The sequence below is a fragment of the Drosophila ficusphila genome, unplaced genomic scaffold (assembly GCF_018152265.1).
Source record: "Drosophila ficusphila isolate 14025-0441.05 unplaced genomic scaffold, ASM1815226v1 contig_174, whole genome shotgun sequence".
In the NCBI taxonomy this organism is placed as follows: domain Eukaryota; kingdom Metazoa; phylum Arthropoda; class Insecta; order Diptera; family Drosophilidae; genus Drosophila; species Drosophila ficusphila.
In genome coordinates this window covers 48,093-66,613 of record NW_025064066.1, presented here as the reverse complement: position 1 = coordinate 66,613, position 18,521 = coordinate 48,093, and the positions used below count along the sequence as shown (strand labels likewise).

At 42.5% G+C, this 18,521-nt stretch overlaps 1 protein-coding gene and 1 long non-coding RNA gene across 6 annotated transcripts; one reads left to right on the top strand and one right to left on the bottom strand.

Annotated features, from left to right (window-relative positions):
- Positions 1–3,628: 3,628 nt before the first annotated feature.
- LOC108090032 lies at positions 3,629–4,387 on the bottom strand. Its single transcript, XR_001771322.2, has 2 exons — positions 3,839–4,387; positions 3,629–3,755 (listed from the first exon to the last, which is right to left on the bottom strand). It is a non-coding gene; the product is annotated as an uncharacterized LOC108090032 (long non-coding RNA).
- A 6,230-nt stretch (positions 4,388–10,617) lies between these two features.
- On the top strand, positions 10,618–12,039 carry LOC108090065. Of its 5 annotated transcripts, none has more exons than XM_017188576.2 (4): positions 10,619–11,088; positions 11,167–11,424; positions 11,485–11,689; positions 11,758–12,039. In XM_017188576.2, the coding sequence occupies exons 1-4, from the start codon at positions 10,795–10,797 to the stop codon at positions 11,907–11,909; spliced, it is 909 nt and encodes a 302-aa protein (XP_017044065.1). In that variant the 5' UTR covers positions 10,619–10,794; the 3' UTR covers positions 11,910–12,039. The 5 variants fall into 5 exon arrangements, with proteins under 5 accessions (XP_017044066.1, XP_017044065.1, XP_017044064.1 ...); XM_017188575.2 differs by having other exon boundaries at positions 10,620–10,935; positions 10,996–11,088; positions 11,167–11,689; XM_017188577.2 differs by having other exon boundaries at positions 10,618–11,088; positions 11,167–11,689; positions 11,744–11,830.
- Positions 12,040–18,521: the final 6,482 nt, after the last annotated feature.

The following is an 18,521-nucleotide window of genomic DNA, read 5'->3' as shown; positions in this document are numbered from 1 at the left end:
ATTAATAATGTATCTAATGTATCTAACCTCAAGTTTCAATTCAACTTGCTTAGTAACTTTTTAAGCAAAGCCACCTCATCTTCAATGTCTAGCATGCAAATGGTTATTAATTGATTTATGAACATTTTTCGATCATAAATTTATTTCTTCCAATCCTTTTCTTGGTCCAATTGTGTCGGTTATTGGACATTTAAAGGCTCCTCAGCTTGTCACCGCCCATTCTCCTTATCACTTGCCGCATTCCCAGTGCCAGACTGCAGAAACATTTGATGCTCGTCGTGCAATTTATTGAGCACATCAATCAAAGTGGCAATTCCATTTGAGTACTCCCCTCATTGTTTTTGTTGCCGCGGTGATTCTCCGCAAATAATTGCACATTGCACATGCCTGTCAATGGGTGTGGTCAGAGCCAGGAGGAGACAAGACTCGCCAGCAATCGTCACTCTAAAAATGGGCAAAACAAAAACAGGTCAATCATCGATCATGGTCATCACCATCATCAGCAACGTAGCCGATGAGCTGAGCCACATCCTCGTCGCCTCATTATTGATGAGCCCGAAGCACACAGACTGGTCAGTGGTGCTCAAAATATATTTTAAAATGTGGATCAGGCCAAGAGATAAGTTTGTAAAAATACGACAAAATATATAATAACCATTTCTGTGCATTTATGTGAATTTATGCCATATTTAAAATTAAGAATAAAAGAGTAAACAGGCAAGTTAGATGAAATATGAGATTGAAAGCAACTATAATTCATTTGTAAATTAAATAAATTTTTATTTAAATATTAAATTAGCATATAGAGCATATCCAGAAAAGTCTGAATCCTTTTAGACTAAAGCCAAATTGCCATCTCTGATTCGCACTCAGCGGCAAAGACAGGGTCCGTCATCATCATCGCCGGTCCTTCCCATCCATACCAGATAATATCTTTTTGCAACAAATTTTTGACAGCTTCAATGCGGCCTGGTTCAGTTCGGCTCGGTCTTGGCCCGTATTGGCCCGGTCTGGTCTGATGGGGCATGGTTTGGTGGGGCAAGGTCTGGTGTAGAGTGGTGGGGCATGGAAATGCAGGCGAGTTGTGCTCGGCCTGTCGGTCGGCATTGTTGAGACCCCTCGGAGTGCTGTTGGGCCTGTCACATTTATCACAAATTCAATGAATAATAATTTTTGCACGCTGTGTGATGTGACGTGCTAATGTTATCTGATTGGAATCGCCGATGAAGCAACAGGAGAGCACACCAACACCACACCAGATGGGGCAGGAAATGGGGAGCCGGGAGGCAGAGTACTCGAGCCGCTTTTAGCTTTTAAATATTAATTATGGTCCCTTTTTCTCGAGCGGCTTTCGACTGCCATTTTGTATTATAAATTGCATTCCCGATAAGCGGCGAATTATTGATCGATGCTGGGGGCACAAAGGAACCGAAGAGGGTTTATCTCGAGAGCGAGCGATCATAATTTAAGGCGACGATCTGACGTTTCCGGTTTTGATTGATGGCCTGGCGGCCAGCGCTGTAAATCACTGGGCTTACTCGCCGCTTATCTGCCACAATATCCACAAGATAAACACGCTAGCATTGGATTTATAGATACTGTCGTATAGTTAAGTGCAGTCGCCCGCTCTCGAATGCGGCGCCTACTGGAATTACACTTTGTCAGCTTTATGGTCCCTCATCGATCACTTGGCGAGCGGAATGCGGCAATCTAACATCAACATTGGCTATAAGATAAGCGAACGGATGAGGGAGACCTGCCCATAATTCCAATACAAACAGGGCAATTGTTCAGTTATTTGATCAAGATTGGATCTAAAAGCAAATACATGTTTGCTGTATGTTGTACGGAATATACGGATATGACAAATTTATTTACTTGCTTAAGAGAAATAACTAGAAAAAATATGATATTCAAATACACAAAGTTTTTTTTAAATGCAGTAAGCTTTACTTATTTAATTATTAACGAATATTTATAATTTTCTTTTAAAGGTTTAAAGTGATTTATCTGTATTCGTAGCTAAAGAGAATTTATGTGTATCATATGCCACTAATCACTCATTAAGCAGGACTACACATCGCTCTTTAAATCAACCATGACCTCGTCGAGTTCATAAAAGTGTTGCTCGATCAATTGATTTTGGCGATCGCTGCCATCAATCACACACGGACTCACGCCCCGAAAACTCTCGAGGAGATCTCCCCGATCCCCTTGAGGAGCGGAGGAGACTGCTCTCATTGGATTCGACATGCAGTGTCAGTGAATAACCCCGCTGGCTAATCAATTACAAAGAGATGCCAACATGTCAGACCCCAGACAGGCAACAAACAGCCCGGCGAACAGTCAAGGCGAATGGCATGAACGGCAGGGAAATTCGGAAAAGAAAATCGAGCGCCAAATTACTTTCAACACGGTGCAGTAAATCGTAAATCAAATGAGTGTTGAGGAATTCGCAAACAATTCCAAGAATGTTGTGTGTACAAAAGACCGTTGACAGTTCTTAATTGCAAAGGATTTTCTCATTTCAATTCGTTTCGTTTCGCTGCGTTTCATTTTGGCAAACAGTGAATTTTTCGAACGTTTCGCCAATTTATTTTTATTCTTATGCCTCGCACTCGTGGAATTTTTAGCTATATGCTCGAAAGTATTGCTGAAGTAATTCATGCAAATCGGAATTCTTTTTTTTATAAAATTTTATTTTGGGTAATAAAATACATGGGAGGCAAATAAAGATTTTGGGATAAGCTATAAGCTGCCAAATAAATAATATAAATGTACAAAAGTATTTATAAATATTTTCTTTGTATAATTCAACAAAACAAATCACTTTGCTCAAGCGAATTTTATTTTTAATGCAAAGAGGGCTTACCTTAATTAAGAATATATTGTATTGAATAAACTTATGTTTTATGTTAAAGTAACAGGTATTGAGCTGTCTAAACTAAACCAACTCATCAAAGAGCTAGTACAACCAGAGAGACAAACATTTTCCAATTTGATGCAGGGGCAACGGTAAACATATCGAACGACTGCACCGCGTCTGACTTGATTTGCATGTGACGTACGATAACTGTCAATATTTTTTGGCTCTGGCTCAAGAGCCAGCTCCACTGACAGCTGTCAACGCTCCTCGCCTGTCGCCGCGCTTGAGACGGAAACAAATTTGTAAAGTACTCTGGCAGCAGCAATTTTCCTTTCTCATGTTGCGCTGCCTGTCCGACATGAGGGGAAAATTGAAATAAATGTTTTCGGTGGATTTCGCTCACCCGCAAGCCAGAAAGCACCAGAAAAAAATTGTGAAAAAAAAAAACACGAATGTACAAAATACAGTGAAAACGACGCAAATTTATTAAAAACTTTGCCGCAAGCTGGGCAGGCAGGAAGCGACGGCAACAAAGAGATTCCACTGAGACCCAAAGAAATATGATAGGGGCTTTGGCCGACTGCGTACGTGGAGCGACTCTCGTGTGTCGGCGCCTGTCAAAGTGTCGACATGCGCAAATAACGCTAAAGGATTTGTCACTGCCAGCGGCGCACACACCCATCAACACACACGCCCCGCCCCGCCAAAAAGTAAAATCTGTCACGGCGGGAACAATGCGAAAAGTGAAAAACGAACTCCAAACTGTTGCCAACTCTTGCTTTTATTATGCACTTTATGCCACAGCGGTGGTTCTCGGTAAATAATTTTGGTTCGCAGTGTGAACTGATTGCTGCAGAGACCACTTAAATGTGATCAAATGAAAACTAGTCTGTTTTTCACAATAAGTGGTTTGGATAAATATAAAATATATGTACATTAAATTTATTCTCTTTTAAATATAAAAAATCTTACCATTTTGCTTCTGAATCTCTCTGAAGTCAGTTTGTTTCATCTTAAGGATAATAAGATTTCACAAGATAAAATGCATCCTTTGCTGAATTCAAAGTTCTTAAAAACTTGCACCGCCTGAAATGAATTGTTGTAATAAAGTCAATCAGCCCGAATTCGAACTAACGACTTAAGCACTCGCCTGCTGATAAACTCAATCTGAAATGTCTTGCCGGCTCAGCGAGTTTTCCACATCCCAAAGCCGAATCCGAATACGAATCCGAATCCGGATAAATTACAGCGTAGTGCGGCGAGTGAAATGAGGAGTTTTTCCGCAGCTGTTGCTGTTTGGCATTGTTTTAAGTGGAAATGCCTGTCAGCGTGACTGTTTGACAGATTGTCTGGCCCGAGACTGATGGCCCACGGAGAGGTGTGAGTACGAGTACGAATAAGAGTACGAGTACCAGTATCTGTGTATCCGAGTATCTATTTGAGTATCTGGGAGTCAGTTGCGGAGTGATTAAATGCGGCGCTTCTGTTGTGCAGCGCGTGAGTCAGAATAAAAAGCAGCGACACGCAAAACCGTTTACACTTATCAATCTTATCGATAAGTGTAATGACATTTAACACGCCGCACATCCCCCCAATGAAATCGGTTCTCCAATTGGCGGCGTGTTTACCTATCCGTCGGCTACTGGAGGCCCACAATCACTATCTCGCCGAGTCTGTAACTTTCGGGGTCGAATGAATGGTTGCTGCCATTGTAATTTATGCGCTCGCTCGTTCATTTGACATGTCAAAAGTTGTGTCACTTGATTGATGACTGCTGTCAACACATACTCTCTAATTTTTTCGTTTTTGTTTCGCCCCGTACAATATTTACTGAATGCGGTTAGGCCGCAAAAACAAGAGAAGGGGTTCAGTTCGGTTTGGTTCCGTAGAGTTCTAATTTTTGTTTGTATATCTCACTCTGCCGCTCCGATCCCTCGCAAACCCCGTTATCGATGCTCGCCTTTCGTGTTGAGGTTTCTCCCTACCGCAATGTGAACATATTGCATATTTTGTTTGGACCGACAGGAGATTGATGAGCCCTGCCTGATGCCTGTCACATGCTCGAATCGATGGCTTTTGTGCACGGCCTGACTTTTTCTGCACTGGAAAATATGCCCACATCATTTTTAAAAATGTAATCACTAGCATTGACAAGGATTCTAGATTGTAGATAATTTCCAATTTTAATATCGCATATCCCCCCCCTCATTTCGATTTAATATACAAGCTTGGCAGTCTTTAGATCAGAATATTCTGAAGTGAGGAGGGCACCGATAAGCTACTAAAAATCAATAAAATATAATTAATTGTGAAATTTATTTAGTATCTGATCTGGGTAAAAAGCATTCTTTTTTTTCGGTGTAATCGTTGTCCCGCTTCACTTTTTACAAGGCAACGCAAAGGAAGGGAATCGGAGGAAGACGGAGAGAGTCATCGACGCTTGACAGCAGTGCAAACAAATTGTGGCGACAGGAAGTGGGGGCGGTAAGGAAAGTTATTCCCTTCTTTTGGACTCGATAGGCAGCGCCCGAGTTACGAGGTTTACGTTTCGAGTGTCCGTGTCTGGGCGCTGTGTGAATTGATTGATGGGTCTGCCAATGCCGCCTGACGGCCAACGAGTCGTCGAAGCTTTTTTGGGCTTACTTGCATTTACTGTGTACTCAGGAAGCTTAGCGAAAGTAAAGGGAAAACCCACCCAAAAAATTGCAGTAAACAACGGTGCCCAATACGAGGCCTCGTATTGGAAAAATAAAATTGAATTGATACCGTTTACTTTTTTGGCCTATGTTTTTTTTTTTATTTTAATGATACAGCTCCTTTCCAACTTATCGACAAATTGAGTTTGCTAAATTTTTCCAAATCCATAACTTTTCTAATTTTAATCAGATTTTGAAGTGGCATGCCTCTAAAGGCTTGTATTTTAATTTTCTAACAAACTCCATCATTTCATTTTTGTTGTATTTTTTTTTTGACCAATTTTGTTTAATTTTTTATGATACAATTCCTTTCTAAAGTTCCAAAAAATTTAAATAATGTTGAAATGAATCAGCCTTTATGCACTTTGATTTCGACTCGCCGAAGCTAGCTTCCTTTCTTGTTTTAAAACTAATCCCGGATAAAAACTCGATAGAACCGCAATAAATCTATAAAAAAAAGTCGCAGCTCAATCTGAGCTGTCCAATTTTTTCATCTTGATGATTTCATTAGAGCTCCACCCCAATTAGCCCCACTCCGAATCCCCGCTCTTAGTCCACGCGATAAATAATACGTTAGTACAAAGGAACCACAATTAACCATCAAATATCGAAGGACACACCACGCGGAACACTTTCCTCTGATCCTAAGCCCCCCCCTCTCGTTCGCACACACTATCTTAACAAAACGGCAATCAATTTCGCGCGCTGTAAATTAACAATCACGGGGGAGTGGGAGTAGAGTACCAGGGGGCGTTCGGCGGGAAAGGACACAGCACGGCAGCTGCTAACTGCCACGAGGGGGGATTCCCCCAGCGGCAGAACGACCCCTCTTGGCCAACCATGGCCCGCAATCAGCGTACATTAATATGCACGAAAACAATAAACAATCCGAGGGACGGGAAGGAGCACCAACTGAATGGTGAGACTTTCAGGGGCGGATGTGGCCAAAAGGGAAGGGGGAGGGGGGCTGCCAGGGGTTTTGGGCAGAGGCGTTACAGCGGCAATCATGCAAAAAGCAAGCAAACGCCGCCATTATGGCCATCCCGCTCCCACCAACACCGCCAACAGCCCATCTCGCTTCCTCTGTTGGCCCGACTCAACTGACAATATTTATTGCAAATGCAGCAATAAATTTCAAAACACCATTCGCTAAGCACCACATGGGGTCTCGAAAATTGAAGATAAATTTTAAGGCGGCAATTTATGATTTGTGAGCATAAGCGTGAGTCAGGGGCGTCGAAGGGGGATTGGGGTTGGGGCTGGGGTTGGGGCTGGGGTTGGGGCTGGGGTTGGGGTTTGCTTTTGGCCGCGGCACAATCGGCCAAGTCCGCCGCTGACAAGTGTGGAGTGTTTGCCGCCGCACTCCTTCACTCAGCAACTAGCCCCGTCCCGCTCGCACCCCATACAGTCGCGTCCCACTCCCACGGCCCGCTCGTTTTTCAATTGTGTTTGCCGCGATTTTACGACTGCCCGCTGCGCCTTTGACAGCAGCCCGAGCCGATCCGGTCCAAGGAAACCCTTCAAGGCACTGAGAAAAAATGTGATCATCTTATTAAATCCCCTTCCAAGCTGTAAAAATAAAATCCTTGCAAGAGTAATCATCATAATTAAACCGAACTTAAATAATATCATCTCTATCTTGGTAAAAAATACACAATATTTTGGGAAAAATGATATAATTGTAATAACCATTTTTTCGCAGTGAATTTCGTAGCCTAAGACTCTTTGCCATAGAGCCGCGGAATTGTAGAAGGGAATTGGTTTTCGCCAAAACGGAAAGCAGCGAAGGAAGCGGAAACGGAGGGCATTGCAATGGGTTAAAGTCTCCCTAGGGGCCTTTAACTGGCATTTGAAAAATTACCTTAAGCAAAGCTAGTTAAAATATTTTTCAGGGAATTGTCAATCATAATGGCGATTAAAAATGACAAAGCAAGGAGATACATAACAATATAAAACAGAATTTTCCCAAAAACATAAACATTATTGGTAAGATAGATGCAATCTAAGAAGTTCCAACAATGCCTTTTCATCGTTAATTGTATTTAATTTCTATAAAAAAATCCCAAAAATATCTGATATTTAATAACTAAATAAGTGGTAACTACCGCAAAGGTTTATATGAAAATATATGTGACATTGATTTTGTGAATTTTTTAAAAAATATTTTTTAATTTATGTCTTTAAAGCAATTACTATACACCACTGTGCAGAGCAGGATAGCGGAGCTCTCCTTACAACACCTTGGTGCAATTATTCATTCACTTGCTAACCGGAGCGGCGAAGAAGTGCTGGCGGTAACCAAACCGCCAGACAGAATCTCCATCGCTCCACCGCAGAAAAAAAAGAAGGCAACGGCGAGATGCAAACAACAATCCGCTTCAAGTCGAAAATAAGAAAAAGGTTTATGAATGCGCTCATGAAAAATGGAACATCGTTAAGAGCAATTCATAATGAAATACGCGGCATGTTGGGGATTGGAGGGAAAGTTCTCCGGACCTCGACCAACTGCAATAAGCTGAGCCCAGGCGGTCGATCTCGACTTTTTTTCTCTTGTTTGGTTTCTTCGCTGGAAGCAGCATAAAAATTATGACCATAAGCAGGATATTGGGTTAAGGTTTTATTATTCTTACCTCCTTGTGTGTTGCCAATAAACTTTGTTGCTGCAGCTGATTTCCACCTTTCGGTTTCTCCTCGTTTTCTTCCTTGGCCAAATGAAGCTGTTGCAGTTCCAGACGAAAGCGGTATTTCAATCAGAGCTGAAAAATAAGGGCATGCCATATAAATATATATACATACACTCCATATACATACATATGGTGCTATGCAAGGCTTATCAATAATTTCGTTTTCATATGCGCATCGTCAGAAAGATACAGATGGGGCCATAAATATGATTCCGGACCGGAGTGGCTAGGGAAATTTATAGAGTCTGTTGGCCGGGCTGTCAGGTGAAATAAATAATAAATTCGTTATTTTTCGAGGCACGGCCAACGAAGTCCGTGGCGGTTGGCTATCAACAGTGCAGAACAACGACAATAACTCCAGGGGCGTATGATGGAGGCACGCCCACAAACACTGGCGACCAAAAAACTGAAAAACTGAGCATCGAACATTGGATACCGAAGACCGAACGTCGTGCTCCCTGCACAGCTGCAAATCGCACTCGGACATCGTGGGGGCCCGATGGGGAAACAAATTTGAATTCAATGAAAGATGAAATCATTAAGTTTGCAGGCAATTGAAGGCGGCTGCGAATGCGGTTGGCTTTAATCGTGCTGGAGTCGCACAATGCCACTCGGATCGGATCGCCTCGGATTGGGTTTGGTTTGGGTTTGGCTTGCTTTTCTGTCGGGAGGAGGCGATGAGATTGCCCCGGCTGTTATGACACAGCCCAGACATTCACCGAAAAAATGTTGAAAGGAAGTAGTGCTGCCCCACCGAGAACTCAATTAGGAATGGTTTTAAAGCTGCGAAAAGGAGGATTAACATAATTGTTGGGGAAAGGTTAAATTGCGTCTCCAGGTGATAAAGTGTTAGAGCAAAAAGTAAATGTGAATCATGTAACATTATAATTTATAGGTAGATTAGAAGGTTTACTTTATTTAGTCTGATAAAGATTTCCATTTATTTTATCCTATTTATATAGATTTGAAATTATTTATTTGTTAGGACCTTTGTGTGCAATTCAACAATAGATACCACATTTTTCCACATTCATTATCGGTATGCACTCCTGCCAGTGAACCACTGAACCCAAAAGTAAAAATGTTAATTCCCTGGGAATTGTCGCCACTTCGTGCACAAAGGAAAAATACGGTGGCTAATGAGAGGCATAATCAACTTCCCATATTGCATACACAATTGATGCCAATGCCCGGTCCATGCCCAATAAATATCAACAGCCACACAAATTTGCCTGTTGGCCAACTGGCAACTTCAAAAAGAAACAAAAAACGAAACCCACAAAAAAAAAAAGGAAAAGAAAAGAAAAAACCAAAGCCGTGAGCCAAGAGAGCCGACAACAAAAGCGCACATAAATCAACGATCAAGACAATTGCGGTGTAATAATTTTAACTTCTTTAAGTCGGCAGCCAGCCCACACCGCACACCACGGCGCACCACCCTGCACCACCGAGCACCACCAAGCACCGTGCACCACCGATACCACTCCAAGTCGATCCGATTCGGCGGGGGCCCATAAAAATAACAGCTTATCGGCAAGAAGAATCGTGTCGTGACACGCCTACCAACTCAAAAAGGCATTAAAATATGAAAACAACAATTGCACACTCGCTGGATGGCAAGAGGGGGAGAAAAGGGGGGAAGGGCGAGGGGGTGGTGCACCACCTCCAGGGGAAATCAACAGCAGTCTGGGAGTCACAGAGTGGCCGACACGCCCCCTTTTCTTCATTGTAGGCGTCAGCCGTTGGCAGCGGCACGTTTTCCTCCGTGAAATTCCAAACTAGCCCCAACCACCCGCAGCATCCAATTGCCAGGCGACTCAACTCGAATCGACTCGAGTCGAGTCGAGTAAGAGGCTAAACCGAAGATATATAGGTGTATCAGGAGGAGCCCCTCCGCCCACTGTCCTTGTGCCCCATCGCCATTGTTCGTACCACCGACGGTTGAAAGTCGCGGGAGGGATCGGTTTCGGGCGGGAGCGACGGTTACAACTTAGTTAGCTCAGCCAGAATTGCTGGCGATATCTCAATTTGGAGCTCATAAAAATAACGAGTAATAGGCCATGTCCAAAGCGGGGGCAGAAATAAAACTATACACGAAAGGATACCCTTTAAAGGAAAAAATATAAGATACACTCTATTAATCTTTGGATATTTACACACGTTTTAAAATATGATCCTTAAACCTAAAAGTATTAGTAAGTAATATGTTTGCAATATTATTATTGCATACTCTTCGGGGATTTAACATTGTAACTAAGTAAATCTAAATCAACTCAAATTTATCATGATTTCTGTTTGTTTATTTTTTAGGAAAAAACTAAGAAGGCTTTTGGCTATTTAAACAATAGGGTGCCCCCAAAGTAGACAGTCTCATTACCGTCACAGTTTTTACCTACCAACATCCTCATAAGACACAATAGGATCTGAACTTCAAAACACAATACAAAATATATTCCATAACCCAAAAACCAAAAAAAAAAAAAATTCTGCATTTTGGAACCCGTTCAGATGTTTGATCAACCCCAAATTTGGGTACATAAAATTTAAAATGGCAACCAGGCAGGCCACTCCTCGCCAGCTGGCTTACCTCGACGAGCTGAAGATGCGTCTTCAGGAGCTTCGCGATCGACAGGCTTCCTTCATGGAGCAGACTGCCAAGATTCTCAGCAGGATGAGCTCCTCCAACATGGTAAGCGAATCGGATGACGAAAACTCTTTGAAAAAAGGCGTAAATGGAACACCTTTGAAGGGCGTAAATGGTGGAACTTCCAAAGGATCCAAAGGCACTCTCAATATTAAACAGCTTATCCAGCGATTCGAGGATCTGCGAAAGAACTCACAGGTAGGATAACTAAATAACTATAATACAAATCAATGGATTATAATATTGTGGGTTATGAATTATTATTTTACTCTACAGGAATTTGATGATTTACCCGATGTTCCCGAGGAGCTACTCAACGTGGATGTGCGTCGCATTCTAAATGGCTACGAAAAACTCATAGAAGATGGAAGTGTACTCCAGCAATCCTGGTATCTGCTCAAAAAATCCACTGAAAGTTGTGCCCGTTTTGCCAGCACCAACGGAATGAAATTGGAGGAAGAAATTACTCCGTTCCAGGAAAACTCGGGAGTCGTTGAGGTTTCTTATGTTGTTCCAGAACGGAGTCCGGAGGTGGTAAGAATACCCTCAGTTAGGAAGACTACATCGAAGACATCATTAAAGACTACATCAAAGACTGCATTGAAGACTGAATCCAAGACCAATTCCAAAGCTGCGTCGAAAACTTCTTCAAAATCTTCTTCAAAGATTGCACCCAAGCCTCCAATAAAAACTTCATCGCTGCACTCGAATGTGGCCACCAGTGCAGAGATTGTGGACAAAAAATCAGAGGACTTCGAGCCAAAAGATGTCAAGTTGAAGGGAAATTCCCATGATTATGGTAAGAACTAAATGCATTCCATTAAGAACAGTTCCATGTAGCCTAAACCGAAAGCTTTAATCAAATAGTAGGTCACGCCCGTTGGGGAGCCTTCATGCAGTTGATCGTACGCCTCCTTCGTCCTTTCCACGGCTGTTCTAAGAACAAGAAAAAGCGAACCCGCAACCATTCGAGCAACGGAAATGTCTGGTATCTGCCGCAAATGAAGACCATCAAGTAGGCACTTTGAAATAGCCAACGCCAGCCATACACAAAATGCACAAGTGAAGATCGAAACTAAGCCAAAGCAATTCCCATAGTCGCCACATAATCCCAACGAAAATAATCCAATAAAACCCGACCCACACCCCCGAAAAGATGCGTTAATCAATGGCCAACACCACACGTCAGCGTGTCAATATTTTGCCTAATTAATGTGGCCCGGCTTGAGCGCAGTGGCGCATCAATTTCGGGTGTCAAGTGCAATGAGGGGGAACGATCGCTCTGTGGGTCCCTCGCTCCGTATTCCGGACCACCATCAGCTAATGTAGCCATATAGCCATATAGTCATGTAGATATGTAGTCGAGTAGTCGAGGCTATAGCCGTGTGATGGCGACGTATGGCAGCAACTGCTGCGCTGACAGCGCATTTTAGTCGCCCATGGAATACCGAAAATAAATCTTGCCCTGTCGTGACACAGAGCGGATGATGCACAGAGAAAAAAAGGTTTGGTAAAATAACAAATTCATAAAAATAAAACTAAACTTGAACGAGAATTTAAAAATTATTACAAATAAATTAGAATACATTTACAAAACAAACCAACAGAATATGCTATGATAAACTTATAATAATTGTCAGAGTATTCTCACATTTAGGTGCTCATTGTATTTTATTCATTTTAAAATTAGATACTGCATTTCTAGTTCACCTATTATTTTTGAAGTGCATCAAAGGAGTGATATATTGTTTGGGGAGGGGTATGAACACTAAAAGCAACGCAGACAAAATACTTGGCCCCACACAACACACACGCATAGCGAGAAGTAAACATTTAAATTTAAATTAAGTGGCTTGTTCGGCATCTCCGAATGCAGCAGCTAATGAGCGGAGCCCACTCCATGTGGCAGGAATGGAGGAGGAGGAGGGGACATGTGGAGGGCGGGGATCTCAGCAGGAAGCTTTCAGGTTGGGATTATCAAAGAAATTGATATATTTACTTAAGCGCATGCCCATTTATCTTGCTGGGCTTAGATATGCATCTTTGTTGGATCTGATTAACTTGCATTTCCATCTGGCTGACAGTTTTCCATTTAAAATATTGATTAAGGTGTTTCAAAATATATTTTTATAACAAAACCTGTTGGTGCTTGACTGCACCTGTTATCCACTAGCATCCTGTGGGATAAATCAAGCTGCACACATTTATAAGTACGTAATTAATTATAATTAAAATTACAAGCATTTAAATCAGAAATAACAAGTCGAAACTGGAAGGCAAACACGAATTCCAGCCACACCTTAGCTGGCCATAATAAGAAATCATGTTTGGCAATGATTTGTGGCATCGAAGTCGCAGTGGAGTGTATATATATCCATATATCCATTGATCAAGAGGGGAATTACATTGGGGGCAGGTGCTTATCTGCGGAGCTGACACGATTGGCGATGACGATGCCGATGGTAATCTGCGACATGCGGCATGCAACCAGCTAGAGAGCAAACAAAAAATACAGATATACACACACGATATATAGATATATGTGCGACGGACAACGATGCCGCAACATGTGTCCGCGGATCAGCAAACGAGTTGCAAAGTGGCTGACACCGCTGTTTCGTTCCGTTGGCGCTTGAATCGTTTTGACCCGCAACATTATTTGCCGTTTGCAGGTGGAAAGACCACCGAATATGGCAACCCAGACCACATTGTTCATGAGGTTTGTTTGGACACAACGGCCCCAAGGTTTACACAACGTTTTAACCTCTCTTATGAGTTTGGTTAATAGATTTGATCTTGATTGTCTAGTACATAAATCATATGCTGAATTAGGGGACGAAGTGGGTCATCGACTTTTAGTAAGAATGAAGAACTGAAGTTTTTTTTATGTAATTATAATATAATATTATAATTATTATAATTATAATTATAATTTAATTATGAGTACTTCAATGTGTTTAAGATAAATTCCAGATTTAATTGACCTATCAAATACAAGCTCTTTGGCTTCAATTTATAAATTTCCAGAAACGTTTCTTCGTATATTTATATAATTCTTTCTTAGGTTGTCCAGTAGTTGTTTATCTACCTTTGACCTTTTGCATCTGAAATGCTGTTTACCCAGACTGTAAGTACACATCTGAAGCAGTGATTAAATAAAAAACTGAGCTATCACCGTGTAAACATCCGAAATGTCGACGCCCAGTCAAACGTCGGGAATCGGGATTGTTAAATCTAGTTCCGCGGAATGCCCAACAGTTGTTAACTGACATAACAAACAGTTCTGGGAATTCGTCATCGCACATTTCACAGGGGCGGAAACCCGACGGAGCACACGCCCACCTACACAAGAATGTGGGCGGCTGCGGGAGTGGCAGAGTGGCGGGGGGTTGGGGGAGCGGTATCCGCTTTGATGTTGCACCGAACGAAGCACGTTGGCAGACGTCTGTTCACCTAATTATCACACCATTTGAGGCATCGTAAAAGCGAGACAGCCAGATTGGATAGCTAACGTAACGAGGGAGGTGTGGAGGTGGGTGGGCGTAATGGTGGGGGAAGTGGGCGGATCGGGAAGCCGATTTCAAGTTTTATTTCGCTGCATTTGTCGTGCACATGGGGCACATCATAAAGCCACCAAATGTGTGAAAGGAGCGCGGCGAGATCAAAGCCCTTGAAACAAATCAATTCCGCAAAATTGAAGGGAACCTAAAAGATAAGTTATATTTACATATACCCTTTTGGTTGCCTGAACGGGGGAATTCCTATTAATAAAGCTTTCCAAGCTGTTTTACGACTTAAAACCTCTTAACCCCTTTTCGTTTCAAAAGATGTTTTATTACATGTAATTAAATTTATGCCAACCGCTAACTTTAATATCATAAAGTTCAAGACCTCAATCCTAAAGAAAAAAACTTTAAGTAAGTAAAATCCAAATGTAAGCTAAAATATCCATTCTACTTACTTTTGAATAAATTAAAACCCCGAATGCATTTATCATGTTTACCGGTATTCCGCCGACCTGGCTTCCATTTCAGTTTCCATTAATTTCAGTGTACGAAGCAAATTAGCAGCAATTTACATCCGTTGCGGGGGTCGAGGGGCCAAAGGGAAATATATTCGAAAGGGGCAGAGGAAGCGAATTAGACCTCGGTCCGGCGGGAAATGGAAAATCCCGACCACCGCCAGCTGCACTTGCACATGCAAACTAATAAATTTCATTGATGTGTCTATTTTGGGCTGCCCTCCTCCCAAGCCAAAAGCAAAGAGCTCCGAAGTGCCTGCAACGGAAGCAATTTGTAGCTACAAGCTGTAATTTCTGCCTCCCTCCCGTCGCACACTTTTCCCGCTTCCCCCCTCCCCAAACACTTTTCCTACCAAGAGCCAACGCCTCTTCTGACATTCCTCGACCAAATAAAAAGACGTCGATAATTCTTAAGCAACGGCGCGAAAATCGGGCAAATTTTCGCTGTCAGTGGTCGGAACCTAATGGTTGGCATTGGGAAATAAGGAGTGAAGGGGGTGAAAAAGTGGTAAAGGGGTTGAAAGGGGGGGGTACACTAGACCTCGTTGGCTTTAGCAAAGCAATTGCTGCACATTTTATTTAACCCTTTTTATGGCCTCATTATGGCCCCAAAAAGGAAGAGCGCGGAGTGCAGACAAAATATATATCTTTTCTGCTGAATTGGGGTAAAAATTGTACCGGGGAAAAGGGGGAATTGGAGCTTTCCGAGGATGGGGCTCAAAGCGGGTGCGAAATGTCTGGCGGAAATGAGGCTAGGAATCAAGCAAATAAATGTTTTATAAAATGTTTCCAGCACACAAAGTAACTGAGTGCGAGAGTGAGAGCGAAAAGAGCCGTTCCCCAACGATTCTCCAGCCATTAAAATGAAATTTATCGTTCACAATGTTTTATGGTTTTCGAAATTTCGTGCAAAATGGAGTTACTTGGTAATTTGGTCGGAAAATGAATGTTACCAAGCCAGGGGTTCATATAAAATGTTACTTTGTCTCTTATTATTTCCTTTGGCTTTTTTTAACACATGGTAAATGCAAGGACATATGGCTTAAATGCATTTTAAATTACATTTTGTTTATGAGTATATGATATGATAAATGATTAATTCTCCAAACAGAAGAAATAGTTTAAGGTATTTTAAATATCGTTGTATGATCCTTTTTAAAGTAAGATGTCATATTTTCTCATACCGTCCATTTATCAAATGAAATCAAATTGTTTTTCTTTCGTTCAGAATGCCAACGGTCGGTAAATCTCTTCAACTGCAATTCATATTCCCCACAGAGAGGTTGCCCGAACTCAGATCCCCCCCGAAAAAAGGGGTGGTGCGGGAAATTAATAGCGGCTAAAACTTTCAACTTTGCCGGGGGCACGAAGAGGGGGGAGGGGAAAGGAGGAGCTGCAGCAGCATCGCCAGGAGCAGGAGCTCACTTACTCATTCATTCAGTTTAGCAGGGGCAACTTGTGGCCATAAATTTGCGCGCAGCGCAAAAGTGGAAAATACACCGAAAAATTGCGGAGGCAAGTTGGCCGACCTGCAACCCCTCATCCCCCTTTCCCTTTCCCACTGCCCCTCCCCCGCGACACTTCTCGCCAGTTTACAGTTGTGTTTTGGAGAGCAGGATCCTCCTTTGGGGCCTGTTCCGCCATTATACTTGTATATGAGTGTGTGTGTGTGTGTGTGATATCTAGCGCACTTTCAGCGCGACGATAAATTTCCAAGGCAAAATGTGTAAATTATAAATACGAGCAATTATTTTAACTCTACTTAACAAATTACCATGCCGTAGCATATGGGGCAAAAGGTATAAATTACCGACTTTTACGACTTGCGGAAATTGTACGGCGACGACGGCGTTGCAAGCAGGTTATAGTCCTGTCTGCATGTGTGCGTTTGTATTTGTGCGAGGTGTGTGTTGGCGAGGGGGTCCCTGCTTAATTGTGTGTGTAGGTGATTATGCCTAATTGCACGTGTGTGTGTTGGTGTGTGTGTCGGTATGTGAGGGTGTGGCAGGACCAAAAGCAGAGGCGTCGACGGCGGCATGTTCAAGGATCTCGCTCTCACTTCCTGTCTCGGAAATTTACCACCTTTTCCCCGCTCGGTTGCGGTGTAAAACTTTTCGAATCAACTTTTAAGCAGCGCAAATGACGTTGTGGCCATGTTAGAGGTGAACAGTGGAGCAGAGGGGACTTTCAAAAAGGGGCGGCTAGTCTAGTCAAGTCTGTGGTGGCTTTTGAGGGGGAGGGGAATCTCACTTGATGGCTTGATAACTTGTGTTCTGAAGGCAACGCTCCTTGGCAAATTATGTTGAGTCCCCGTTTAATTGCATTATGGCGCGCTAAATTTTCAATTCTTAGCACAATGTGTAATCAATTTAGCAAAAAGTACAGTAAAGTTAATTAGGGTTATGCGCAAATTTAAACCTCGAAAAGAAAGGGAGTGTAGAGTAAGCTCATTCTTAAATTAATTTATATAATAAACCTTTAAGTAGAGGTTCCCAATCATGGTGAAATAAAACATCATGGTTTCATAAGCACTACCACATAATACGGCTTCATTATTTACTGACTCGAATGCGAGCGCCTTTGGCAAGTTCATTCAATCAAAATACTTGGCCAACTGCCCCTCTCTTTTAGCCTCTTTGCACTCGCTGTCTTGCATTTAAAATTCGCACAACATGCCAGGCCATTAATCATTTTCACAAGCAGCCAGCAAGAAGACTTGATTTCATTTTTTTTTTTCGGCACAAGGATGATGGGGATGGGAAACCCCGCGCAAAAAACAAAATGAATATTTTCTTTACTTCTTACGCAACGCTGGACACAAGATTGATGTGACATTTGTGCCTTGGCTCTCGAGAAATATGGCAGCTCTTGGCGAAAAACCCGGGGCCACCACTCCTGGCAGCAATTGGCAATGAAAAATTCTAGCGCCAGCCAAAGCGACATTTCAATTCGAAAAGTGCTCGACACTCTCCAGTCGAAAGGATGGTTCTCCCCCGGATTCCCCCAAACTTCCGCAGTTCGGTGACAGTGAGTGCGAGAAATATAGCGCCCGCAGCATATTTTGGGTTTTGGGTTAACTCGCCTTCAACTTTGGCTCCAGTTCTCCGGTTCTCCATCTCAGTTTCAGTTTCAGTCTCATTCTCAGCCGGAGACTCAGTTCAGTTTTGGTTTCAGTTTCAGTGCGACTCTCGCTGGATGGCAGACATCCTGGCACGCCATCTATCATTTCGGCTCTAAGGGTTGTTGATGGCCCCCATAAATTATTTTTGCACGCGCTTCGCGTTCCAAAACTACTGCGCCAAAAAGTATGTATTTTTGCGCAGTGTAGCGGGCGGGGCCTGGGCCAAAAGCAATTGCAGAGCGCATTTCATTTACATAACTTAAATATATTTATATCCGCTTTTTCCGTGGTAATCGTTGCAGCTGTCCTATCCTTGGGCGCTTTATAAATAAAACGAAGGAGCGACAGCGAATGGAAATAGAATGGAAAGGTGGCTCCTGAATAAAGCTTTCATCTTTTTTATTAGCAAGTTCGGGGAGAAAAGAAAGTTCTTGTTTAGCTATTTTTGGTTCTGACTAAAAAGTTTGCGGAATGAATTGAAATTAATCA